We start from the raw sequence: 12,866 nt of genomic DNA, 5'->3' as shown, positions 1-12,866 counted from the left end.
GTCAATAAGGTCAAAAAACACATTTCCACACTTGTGTTGACTGCATAGAGAATAAAAATGAAGACATGAGTCTACAAAAAGCACATATAATACAATCACACCCAACTTCTCCCACAATGAAGAACATCCACAAAACTTTTTCAGCCCCAAATAGCCATGTCAAGTTCTTCTGGACTTTAAATGGCTTTCAAATATCTTAATGCTACTTAGTTAATACCAGACAGATGACCAAAGGGTGTGATGTAACACTTAAGCAACCATGACAATGCAGGTTTCTGTTTCCTTGCTGTTCACTGGGTTCAGAATAAAAGACAACCTGACAGACAAACAGGCCTCAAAAGACACTGAACAGGATTTCACAGTTTTAGTTAAACAAGCTGTAGTGTGTCCAGTTAATGCAGTTACAGTTAAAGTACCCAGTGAGGCTATAAAGGATAAGGCTGGTAATATTCTACATTTTTCTGACTGTCAACAAATCCCATGAAAACATGAATTGCAAGAAAATGGAATTCATTCATTTCAATGGAACTGCTGTGATTAACGGAGGCACTCTCGGAATTCATGTCAAGTTCAACTTTGGTGAACTAAGCTGTTAAATACAGAATGTGTAGGTGGAAATTAAATAAATCTGCAATGATCTGTTCAAATTCAATTCAATGTAAAAAGGCAACAGGACATGCCTTGCCCTGATCTACTGCATGACTTGTTGCCATATCTGTAAACTAGGCTAATGTTCTTTTATGCTAACACATAATGGAGAAAAGTAGCTAGCTAAACAGATTATCATGACACCAAACCATCTGAGAAGTAATGTGTGGAAGCATTTTGGATTTTGTTTGCTGACTTAGAGGCACCACAATTCAAAAGAATGTTAATTCAACAATGCAGGTTATTAATTTGAACAGGCTACATGTTAAAAACTAACAGCTGTATTTGCTGTGTCACGTCATCCATTTTATATACCCCTGCTGTACTCGATTATCCACAACAGAGGCATGGTTTGCAGAAGTTCATGACACCGGAGTTGATGGGACAAAAATATCTCCTGACCAAACTAACTAAAAAACATTTTTCAAACTAAAATATTTGACAAACCAAATTTGTTGTCCAGGTGGCGACCTAGTGCTAATTAGGCTGCAAACTGAAACTGAGCAAACCAGCTACCCTGGAGAGCTATTGTGTTCAAGCTAACATGCTAGCCAGCAACAGTAGTTTGTCAACCAGTCCTGTGAGTATTCTCTACATCACCAAGCTTCCAGCATCACCTATTTAACGAGGACACATGGATAAATTTCACTGTGTTTGATGTGACCATCCCTTTAGTCTGCTGCTGAAAAAAGTCCTCAACAAATGCACTATTTCCTCCTGTCTGAGTAATGTTTGGTAAAAACTACAGTGAGCAGCTGTTTTAGGAAATTACTGAGAAGCAGTAAAAATGAAACTATATATTTGTGAGGTGTTTTTAAAGATTTACTTCAGTAGGAACCAATGGGCTTGGAGCTGAGTGCCACAGACAGGGAGGGGAAGCTGTGATGACATCTAATCTAGCTCCCTTCAGAAAAGTCTATATGTAGACATTTACATTATTTTGTTACACATACTGTTCCCAAAGGTCAAGAAAACACATTGTTGATTTTGGTCTCCATGGGAAATGTTGACAATATGAAAATGATAGCGTAATGCCAGCTTTTTCCTTTAACATGCTGGTTGAGGATACCATCTGCTCAGTGGTTTTGGGGAGAAACCAACAAATGACTGGTGCCCATTGTCAAGTACATTCCCTTTGGAGAGGAAAAGCACATCAAACTGAAAAGCGACAAGCACAAGGACAGTCTTTTCATCACTAAAGTAATTCCGGTAAGTACTTAGTCATATCAAGTCGAAATAAAAATAAGACAAGGCATTTCACAGAGGTGCTTTATGCTCAAACCTCGTGGAAATTAATTTGCTTGACTGCAGTCCTCTGCAAAACAAATCTGTCAAACATCAAAAACAAAAGACTCAAAAGGAGAAAAATGCTGCGCTTTTATTGCAGAGCAGTTAGTGATGCAATCCTCTTCCTCTGTAAGGAAGAGATAATTTGCCAGCAAAAGGCAGAAAAACTTTCAGGCAAACAAAAAGCGAGCAGATGATGATGAGAGCGTCTTCAGTGTATGCCGCAGCAGTTCATGAAACAGCACAGCTGCAGAGAAGCCAGCTGTAGAGGAGCCCACTTAAATCAAATGGCACTTGTCCCGAAAAAGAAAGAAGAAAAAAAAAAGAACTGGGACTTTTCCCAGGATTCAGCATCAATTGGCAAAAACAAGAACAGTGTACACACATACTTGGAACAAAGGCTTTTTGGCAATACATTGTACTATGGCAAAACATACTATTATGGTGTACTATATGTAAAGAAGAGAGAGAGAGAGAGTGACAAAGAGAGAAAGAGAGGATCTATTATCATTGCAACCTCAAGTTCTTTGGCTCAGTTACAACCATGATGGGAGTTAAACAGGATGGCTGCTCAAGCCAAGCAACTGCTGCTTGCATGCAACCAGCAGAGTAGATTTGTTAATAACGGAGCTGCAGTGTGTGCAGTGAGGTTAGACTGACGAGTGCTGAGTCAGAAAGACCATGCAGTTTTTGAACTATGACCAAATCCTGTTTGGATCTGCCACAGGAAGCTATGACAGAGTGTAACAGTATATGAATGTTTATGTTTTCCTCTAGGGTTGTGAGTTTTTGTGTGGTTGTGTCCAACTGACCACAGCTGCAGTCAACTTTGCATGCAAGACAAACTGCCACAGGTGAATGAGGGTGCGCTGCTGTGTGTGCACACAGCGAGGACTATGATGCTGTTTCATAAGGCCCGTCCTCGCCGTCGTCATCTTTCAGATGGCTGCTGTATTTGTATCGAGAGTAGTAGGAGCTCTGGGTCGCCCCGCCTTCTTCTTTTTCTTCTTCCTCCTCCTCTTCATCAGATCTATCGAAGCAGTAGCGTCTTCTGCCAGGGGGGCTAGATCAGGAGAGAGCCATGGAACTTAATGTTAGTATATGCAATCTGACAAGAGAATTTGTCTGGTGGCTGAGAGAGCCCAATGCACTTCAACATAAGATAACACGAGACGGACAATGCATTTAGAAAGAACCAAGACATTTAAGTTAATCAGGGGTTCATAAAACTGCTTAAGGAAAGACTGTTGAAAATATGAATTCAGTGTTTGGTTGGCAATCTTCTAAATGAACTAGTAGGTGGGAAAAAAACATAAGGAAGATGAAGAAAGTAACAAAATGAATGATTTAGTTTGACTGAGACTACTTTTTCAATCAGTAGTATTGCTGCAGTGTGTCTTCCAGCCACCAGTGGCAGCACTGAGCACAATGTCACTGAGTAGCACTGCAGTCAGTGAGTAAGGAAGACATCCTGCATCATCTTTGATTTCATATAATTTATAATGAGTTTAAGTGAAGAAGCCTTTCTTGGTTAGGTTTTTCTTTACTTTGCGCCCACTTAAAACCGTTCTTTAACCTCTTGGAATTGTTTTGTTTGTATTTTTACAATTATTCATGAACAAATTTTATAAACCCCTAAATATCCAGCTTCTGTGAGATCCAGCCATGCAGGCCCATGACACGTTGTTTGACAATTCAGGATCAGGGCTAATGTGACACGTAGAGACTCACTGCAAATACAGAAAAGACAAGCAAATAGATAAATGTTGTTGTCTTATGTCTTCTTGAGTTGCAGTGTGTCGAGCTGAACACTGGAAAAGCTGTGGTCTAAACCATGTTGTGAAGTTAGCCTTTCCTCTGGTATCCAGTGGGCACTCTAAGAACACAGTAACCTCATGCAACGTGGTACCATACTAGCATGCAAATCTGTGTTCATGTTATTATGGTTAAGATGTGATGACATATATGCCATTTAAATACAAAGCACTGGGACAGATTCCAGCTTCTTAACATGTTACAGCTGTCTAACAAGTTAGCTTGAAGTAGAAGAACACAACTCAAACTGAAACATGACCTCTAATGTCTGAACAAGATTACAGCCATCTTTTTTTAAACATCATCTCAAATATTCCTAATGATCTCTGACGCAGGAAAAATCCAATCTATATTACCAGTCTACATAAAACCAGCACAGCTTTTTAACATTATTTAACATTCAAACTGCTTTAATATTGCAAACTGGGGGTTAATTACTGTCAACCGTACATCTCAAATGAATTTGCTACTTGGTGTAAATCAATGCTTGGAGTCTAATTATGCCTGCAGTTGTGGGGCTGGAAGAAAAAATTTATTATGGCCTCTCTTAATTGACTCCTGTTATTTTTACCTTTCTGGTGCTATAAATCAAAGTGACGTCTCGGGAGTAATTAAAGGCCGAGTTAACATCCACATTGAGTGCACCCTCTCACCAACTACATTTCTCTGTGTGATGATAAAATTCACTACATGCCCAAGTCTGTCATGAAAGCCTTGACATCATTAATCCAGTGAAAAGAAAGCCACAATGATTGTGGTTACAACTGTTTGGCTTGAAAATGTGAATGTGTAGTAGTTATCAAAAAAGTCAGCATGCATTGCATAACATAACACATCATCAAAAATGCAACCTGTAAATAAAACTTCTAAACTGTAAGTCTAATCCCAGTCAAACGGGATGAGGAACATTTAATGTGCTGATTGATGTGAGTAAAAAGGTCTTTGATTGGTTAGGATCACACCATGCTCTCAAAGCACTCTTCAAGGTAAGTCCGTATCAGGCAAGCACCTACTGACTGCCTCAGTCACTGTCCGGCCGGTACAGGTACTTCATCATCAGACTGTCCACCTTCTTCTTCCTCTTCTTCTCCTCCTTTTTGTTAGGAGGATGGTTGTTGCTCTGTGCCCCAACTTCTCCTTCCCCTTCTGGACTGGACACCTTTCGAGTCGGGGCTCTCTTCACACTGTTGGAGCTCCGGTACGAAATGGTGGAGGCACCGGAGCTTGATTCAGACCCAGAGTCTGACTCAGAATCTGAAGACGAAGAAGATGATGAAGATGATGATGAGTAATCCCTCTTCTTGGACTTCTTCTTGGACTTCTTGGACCTCCTCTTGGAGCCACTCCTGTGGCGACGGTCATCGCCTGAGCTCTCAGATTCGGAGCTGTGGCTTCTCTTCTTTTTCTTGCTTTTGCCTCTGCTCTTGCTGCGGCGACTGCTGCAGCTGCTGGCACTGCGGGACGCTCTCATGCAGTCCACAGCGGATGCAGAGCGTCTAAGACTGCTGGCAGGACGAGTACCTTCTCCATTGCGGATACTCTTGCCTTTGTCTCCATCATTCTGGGATTTTCCTTCTTCACCCTCAGAGTCTTCCAAGCTCCGGCGCTTGAATTTGATAGGCTTGAAACTCAGAACCTCGTTGATGGCTTTCTCCAGGTCTGGGTCAAGGTAGTTGCGATGACTGACAGGTTTGATATCCAAGTTATCAATTGGGTCACTATCTGTCATTGATGATCTGGCTTGTGGTGGCATGGAGATACTGCGGCCAGTAGAGGAATGCGGACTGTATGCCGACCTCTCAGTGAAGGCCACACTTCGACTATCATCAATATCAACGTCAAACTCACTCAGGCGGCAGCTGCGTGCCAGTGACATATGGGAATCAGCTCGGCTGACGCTCCCAGGACTGCGACCACCAGACCGTCGGCTAAAACAAGGGCTACTGGGACTGCTGCCATACATTGATCGGCTGCCCCTGCCATCATCTAAGCGTGTGGTGCTTTGACGGCGTCCAAGTGGGCTTGACAGACCTAAGCTGATGGTAGACTTGGCATCATTCTCTGGGCTTAACCCAAGACGGGTGGAGGCCCGACTTGGTGCAGTGAATGAAATGGTCGATTCATTGTCAAAGTCACCCCAGCGGCTGTCCATGCCTTTCCTGGCACGACTGTTGGCCTCTGAGTAGGCCTGGGATATGACTGATTCTCTGCCATTCATGTCATCTCCTGCCTGAGATTTCCTCCTGGAGCTGACTGAGTAGGTGTCATCCTGAAGATTTGCAGTTTTGGGTTTAGCCTTATGGAAAGATAGAGCATCCTCTGACTCCGTGTTTTCCTTGAGGGTGCTGAAGAGGGCGTCCCCTTTGGAATCAAGGTTGGAGCGTTTTCTGTAGCTAAGCGAGCTCATCACTGACATTGGCCTGCTTGACTCTACCTCTTTGCCCTCCTTATTTGCCTCTTTCCATTCCTTACCCTCTTTCCACTCTTTCCCTTCTTTTGCATCTACGTTTACAGCAAATCTAGAAAGAAACAACAGTGGAGAGGACGAAGGAATAAAGACAGTGGGTGAGAAAATGACAAAGATGAGATTTCAGGGCAAGACGAGGTGAGTAAAAGAAGAGAGTAGGAATTAAATGAATGAAACTTGAAAAACCACTGAAACACAAATGTGATGAGACATGTAAAAGTTGAAATTTAGCTAAATGAGACTACAGAAATGAAAAGGGTACAAGGGAGTGTAACTAGAGACTGACTATCCAGGGACTAACAAGGGTTTACTTCCTGCATTGAAATGTTAGGCAAAAACCAAATGATTTTATTGGCCACTGAAGACTAATTAATGCCACAGTGATTATAGGAATTGTAAAAAAGGGTGACCAAAATCCTCTACAAAGCCCTTTTTAAGTAATTTAAATGATTTTGCCAATGTGGCGTTACGGCAAGACAATAATGTTCCGACCACAGTTGGGTTCCAAAGGCCAGTTCCATTTTGGATCTGATTTGGAGTTGGTATAATACCAAGCATCTTAAGCACAGAATCAAACAAATTGCTTATCAAATGTCTATCTCCTCTGTATTTTTTATATTTGTAAAAAGTAATGTACAAAACACGGAGCACACTAAATAGCAGACATGCTATATATATGGAAAGACTAAGTATCATGATATTTGATTATTAGAATGAAAGTATGTGAGTTATAGCTGTTGCATATTAAGTTACTTTTGACTGTTATTGCTTAAAGTTGCTGGAACCTTAATTTAAATAGATTTGATAAAGGAGATTCAATAAAATGCTATCAAACCTGAACCATAATTGCAAGTAATTGTAGCACTTTTGAAAACAGAAGAAGAGTGATTCTAAAGGAAAAAAGACTTTGCTCAGAAAAAAAATTCAAAGTAACAGCAGTTGGAAAGAAGATAGTTTGTCCTGCTTGTAATGTTTTTATTATAACTGACTGATGGGGTAAGTTTGTGTACTGAAAAATGTTTTAACTTTATGGTTTTTCTAATGAACATAGTACTGAACCAAAGGTATGTTTAACATTGATCTTAAATAATAAAAAAGAATAATCCAAGTGAAAATTATAGATGATTGTATTCACACCATTTGGGTTAACTTCTGCTGCCTGAAAATGTCTCCCATATCAGCGTTCTGAAGTGACGCGTTAAACCTCCTGGCGAAATCTGTACTGAGCCAGTAAAAGTGGCAAATAAAGTCACTTGAACGTGAAAGCTGCTACTACATGGGGCAGTGGAGGCTAGCTCAATGAATCAGTCAGTGTGTGTCTATGGGGACATGCTGCTAAGAGAGATTTAAAAACTGAAAAGTTTTTAAAGTTGGGAGTGGCTCAGCTGAGGGAGGGAAGTTAAATCTTCTGGTAAGGAGACAAATCTGGGGCAATCGAAGCTGTCAGCTGGCAGACACATCCATTAATCTCAGCGAACGGCTCAGGTAGACTATGCCAGCTGGCCATTGGGCATGTCGATAAATCTACCATGGAGGTGGTTTGTTTTTAGAAAAAAAGCCCCCTCTTCACCAAGCGGGTGACAATAAAGACAAAGCAGCTTGAAAACACATTTAAGTAATAGTAGTCCTCTCATTTCATTTCAAGTACTCTGCTGCGATTGCTGTATTTCCTCCGGGTCGGATCATGTAAATTATTACATCCAGACAGACAGAGTCTAAAAGCTGTCAAATGTCTGAGTAGACTACTTACTAATACTGCTCAGGTGATGGCAATAGCACCTGCCTTTGTACTAACCTGGAACTCTTCAGGCTGCCATCATCTGAGAGGTTCTTGGTAGAACCTTTGCTTTTGGACAACCAGGACTTCACTCCATCCACACGATCCTCCACCTCAGAGTCTGTGTCTGAATCCCCCTGACTGGTGAGGAGTCAGAGATAGAAAACAAGTCAGAGGAAGCAAAGGAGATACAAGATGGGAAATAAAGTTATGAATTGAAAAAATAGATCAGGAAGAGAGGAGAGAATAAGGTTAAAGGAATGTTAGTGTGAAAGGAGAGTCAACGCTGGTAGAAGTTTTCCTGTAATTCTCAGCGGCAGTGGAGCCAGAGAATGAAGAACAGGCTCTTAGTGTTAGTGTAGTAGCAAAGAAGGATCGTGGCATGTATTCTGGATAAAAGCACATGCAGTCAGCTCAAAGAGCCCCTGTAACACACACAAACATGCCCATGAGAGGTTGAGAGATATAGATGGAAACACCATATGGCAACTTCTCACTGTTGTCACTGTTAGATGAGCACTATCATGGTCCTGCAGTTAGCTGGCACTGGAACATCTAACTAACAGTCAACCTTTACTTTTCCAAATCTACATGACACACCATGACAGGAACGAAGCCCAACAATAGAGCCTGAATTATAGGAACATTCTGTTTTTTACAAATAGGTATGACAAGACTTTACACACCAAACTTACTGCTAAGCTCTGGGGAAGAAGCGACTCTGCATACAGCTTTACATTGTACACCAATCAACTATCCAAGCTCCCAAGCTGACTCAAAGTCCACAGTTTTATTTTGATACCTAAACTACTTGTTGATAGTGAAGACATTACCCAACTTCCTCTTCCTTTCAAATAAGTGGTTAACATAATGTGATTAAATGGAAGACTATTGCCTTGGCTATCTGACTACTCTTTGCTGTAAAGGGGTACAACAACAATTTAGTACTCAGTTTCCATAAAGCTGGGGTGCAAGAGACAGACCTGGAAAAAAATATTCTAGATCAATACAGCAGTGGTATATCCTGGAGATATCCTGTTATAGAAGGATTCTGTATGGTTGAAACAAATTACGTTGAACAATGTATCTTCTAACAAGTGTTTACAGCTGTTCCCAGTGGCTACACTTTGAGCGGGACGAAATGCCTGCTGTCATACAGGAGAGTGACAAACTGTAAATTATAGGGATAACTTTTGGACAGTCTCTCCTCAAAAGCAATCATGGTACTGCACTTAGTAGTATACACGGAAAGTGACAGAGGTAGTCTAAAGAAGACCGCTTGAGAGTTCAAACCTCACCTCACCTCCTGGCCAATCACTATGAGAAGTGGGTGTCAGATTGTTGGTTTAGGAAAGTTACAAAAATTGTGATGTCATAATTTTCTGTGAGTTGACAAGGCTTCTCCAGAAAGACATTATATTGTTTTCTTAGGCTGTATAGTACATGAGTAGTAAATTGACATGTATGATCTGTGAAGTGCTCCTTTACATAAAGTTGGGGCTATGCTGCTGTGTCTCTAGATCTGAAAAACTTGTACAGCTAAATGTGTGACAGGTGCATCTGAAGGCAGAAGCACTCTATTTCTTATAAGACCTAAACCACCTTCAGAAGACTGAAATGTCTGTTAAAAAAAAGTGAGGCAGTTTTTTAACTTGTATTTGTCTCTCTCTGATGTGATGTTTCCTATAACTGCACAGCAGAGTGGCAGAAAATGTCCAGTTTACCTTTCATCTGGTAATTATTTTGATCACCAGCCCTGCAGACACATGCAGTCGTATGCATACACTTGTAATTTCAGTTTTTGACCAAATGATTTGGTACACAGCTGGGCACTGCACTGTTTTTCCTCTCAATTATCATTACACGTTCACACACCACTGCGAGCCACGGAGTACAATAAAGGGCTTGTCATAAAATTTGACACGGATGAAAAGAGCGCAACACTCATTAAGTGCCGTCCAAGCCCAGTGCTTGTGTGGCACTGTGAAATTAAGTTGTTACAGCTTAATAGTCCTACAGAGATATCAGAGGGGTGGCTCAACATCTCTGCATCTGCTTTAGAAAGCCGCCCATCTTGTTGTGGAAGAGAGAGAAAAACATTCTTCTCTCCAGCATGTAGAGCTCAGAAAAGGCCCAGTACCACCTATAATTAAAATCATTAGCAGTCGGAGACAAAAGCTCACTGGATTTCAAAAGGGAGATTTCAATGGCTTGCCTAGTGAGATCCAAATGTATAGCCTCCTAGCTTTTATGGAATACAATAACCTTGGACGGTAAAGCTGGGATGAGGAGGGAGGGATGGGAGGAGGGACGGGGGTGACGGGCTCTTAAGCTGTAATTAGCTTTGCAGAACATGCCTAGACTATTAGACAATCTAGGGATTTGCTGCAGCCGAGTGTCTTTGTCTTTGGCACTGTGGAATTGTCAGAAAAAAACTGGGTAAACATCACCCAGTGAGAGGAGAGGACACTCTAACATCAGGTAGCAGAACCTAAAATCCAGAAACGTTTCCTCATCTTTTTAGAATTAAAGCCTCAGAGGGATTTGTGTGTTTGTCAAGTTACGGTGAGTCAACACTTTCCTTCTGCCCTCTTAAATTAAGTTTTTAACCTATTTCCTCACTGTCAACACTGTTTAAATGACAACTCCTGCCTTGAGAAAATGGGAAAGTGGACATGGAAAATTAAGTGCAGTTGAAGGCTTTTTTTCCCACCTTGTAACATCAGTGATAATGCTGAGTTTCCTGGAACTTACAGCAGTATGAGAAAATGACTGTGCAAGAAATTATGTTCATATACGATTAAATACTTTTGTCTTATACGTTTTGGAAACTTGACTTCTACGTGAATTATACTCTTTTTTTTCTTTTTACCAGTTCACAAAGTGTTTGGCTGAAATTGTTACATTATACCAACTAGATTTACATGCTGCACAAATATTGTAAATGTTATGGAGTACTAGTAACTTTAAGTAAATGCTACTCTAAAAGCTTTGACTGTCCTCGTTCACTAAGACTTTCTTATCTGTGTTCAATTCCATGATACATTCAGAGCACATAGAGAGGCCTCTCAGGTCTATAGCCAGAACCACAATGGTGGGCCCTATGTAATCGAGCACTTCACACATGGTGTCAACCACAATTTATGTCCTTGACCACCATACCATTAGTTAAGCCCTGCCAAAAGCCTGGGGGAAGCAAACAAACACTGTGCTGAGGAGACATTAATTGTCTGTGACATTCTGCCGCCATTGGTTGTACATCTCTGTTACACACTATTAGATTCATCATTAGCTTCTATGGATCCTCCTGCTCTGCTCTGTTTAGCTTTGCTCCTCTGTGTCCCTGGGTCTTACAGACACCACTGTTTATGCCTCCGATATATGAAACTGTCGGCCCAGTAAAGTCCCTGTGGCTTTGGAGCTCAGACAGGCATATGCATCCTCTCCCAGACCATCAGGAAACATACGCTTGGAGAACTCCTCTTATCCACAGTGTCAGATGGAAAGGTAACACTGCTAATCTGTGCTGCAATGCTTCTGCTGCAATTGAGCAAATGGAGTTCAGCGTGGTATGAATCACATGCAAATAGTCTAAAACCAACTGAAGTCATGAAAGCCATCCATTATTTTTATTTTTCGGTAGTGTGTTTTCATGTGCTGCAATCTGTAAAATGTACTGAGACTCTTGTGATTTTAAATAAACTGACCTACTTACAAAAGCCAACAAAATGAGTAAAATGTTGTAATCCTTAGTGCAGTATTTGTAACAAGTTTTCTTACATAAATGTTTTCCCTTGGATTGGCGTTTTTATGTATACTTAAAATATCAAATCAAATACAGCTGACTATCTAATTAGCTAGCTAGCATGCAAACTGACATGTACTTTTCCCTTGATGGATAGATCACAAGACATCTATGTGTCCAGGTTTGTAGATACCACAGAGACATTAGTAAGAAAGCTAATGTTGGTTGGCTCAAAGTGGGTTATTGGCTATCAGCATGAATTTGAGAAACAAAGGCACTCTGACTTAAATTTGCACAGACAGGGCACCATTGTAAAACCAAAATGCAGATCTGTATTCTGCAGCAGAAAAATGCTTACAATATTCTTCCACATGATACTTCAAGCCAACAGTCCTCTGGCATTAGGTGTGTTTTTGGCACCATTTCATACAAACGGAATTATGTTGTTTTAATATTAATATATTTGAACATACAGCTACATAATTTATATTTAATGAAAATAAAAATGCATATTGCATCTTATCCAAATACCAGAAAAGATTTTCACTTTTATTCAAATGTGGTAGTGCTAATAGCTTATTACAAATCAAAACACTGTGCTCCTTGACAAAATCCTGCACTTTCCAGCTCTGATGAGTAAGCCTTTACACCATCAGAATGCCAAACACTGACGCGGGAGTGGAATGGTTGGGAGTCAGAGGTTAATGCTGCGTGTGTGCTACTTGCCTGGTGAGCAAGACAGCTTTTTGTAAGACATTTGAGAGTTCTGCATTATTAAGGAAGTGCGAGTCAAAGATTGATGAGGAACACACCCTCCTTTTCTCCTGTCAGGGGGGGCAGTCACCACTGAGCCACAGTCACATCCAGCCCTGGAGGGCCTGGGGAGCGTGAGACTGACTTGCTGCTGACTGCTGTTCAAACACAACACAGCAGCGTCCGACAAGACGCCCTCAGACCAAAGCAGGCAGTAAACACAGCACGAGAAACCCCTCGGCAACAAGGAGGAGAATTGTGAGGACGATCTCGGCCTCAAGCAATGACCAGGGAGATCATGACACTTAAGCTTTTCGGTTCACATCTTTACCAAGTGGCTAACCATACAGGGAATCTGAAGAGGGAGGCTTGTT

At 41.2% G+C, this 12,866-nt stretch overlaps 1 protein-coding gene across 14 annotated transcripts in view; it reads right to left on the bottom strand.

Annotated features, from left to right (window-relative positions):
* Positions 1-2,011: 2,011 nt before the first annotated feature.
* The window catches only part of LOC121898858 (unconventional myosin-XVIIIa-like), a 156,807-nt gene continuing 145,952 nt past the window's right edge, over positions 2,012-12,866 (bottom strand). For 11 of the 14 annotated variants that reach the window (XM_042414327.1, XM_042414329.1, XM_042414336.1 and 8 more), the window contains 3 exons: positions 8,013-8,135; positions 4,764-6,269; positions 2,911-2,998 (listed from right to left, as the gene is read on the bottom strand). In XM_042414327.1, the coding sequence (XP_042270261.1) occupies positions 4,772-6,269; positions 8,013-8,135 (1,621 nt within the window). In that variant the 3' untranslated portion in view covers positions 2,911-2,998; positions 4,764-4,771. Of the gene's footprint in view, positions 2,999-4,763; positions 6,270-8,012; positions 8,136-12,866 lie in introns of all 14 variants that reach the window. The other 3 variants (XM_042414331.1, XM_042414332.1, XM_042414335.1) reach the window with 3 other exon arrangements.

Source organism: Thunnus maccoyii, chromosome 6, assembly GCF_910596095.1.
Source record: "Thunnus maccoyii chromosome 6, fThuMac1.1, whole genome shotgun sequence".
Lineage (NCBI taxonomy): Eukaryota > Metazoa > Chordata > Actinopteri > Scombriformes > Scombridae > Thunnus > Thunnus maccoyii.
This window is presented reverse-complemented; position numbering and strand designations above follow the sequence as displayed.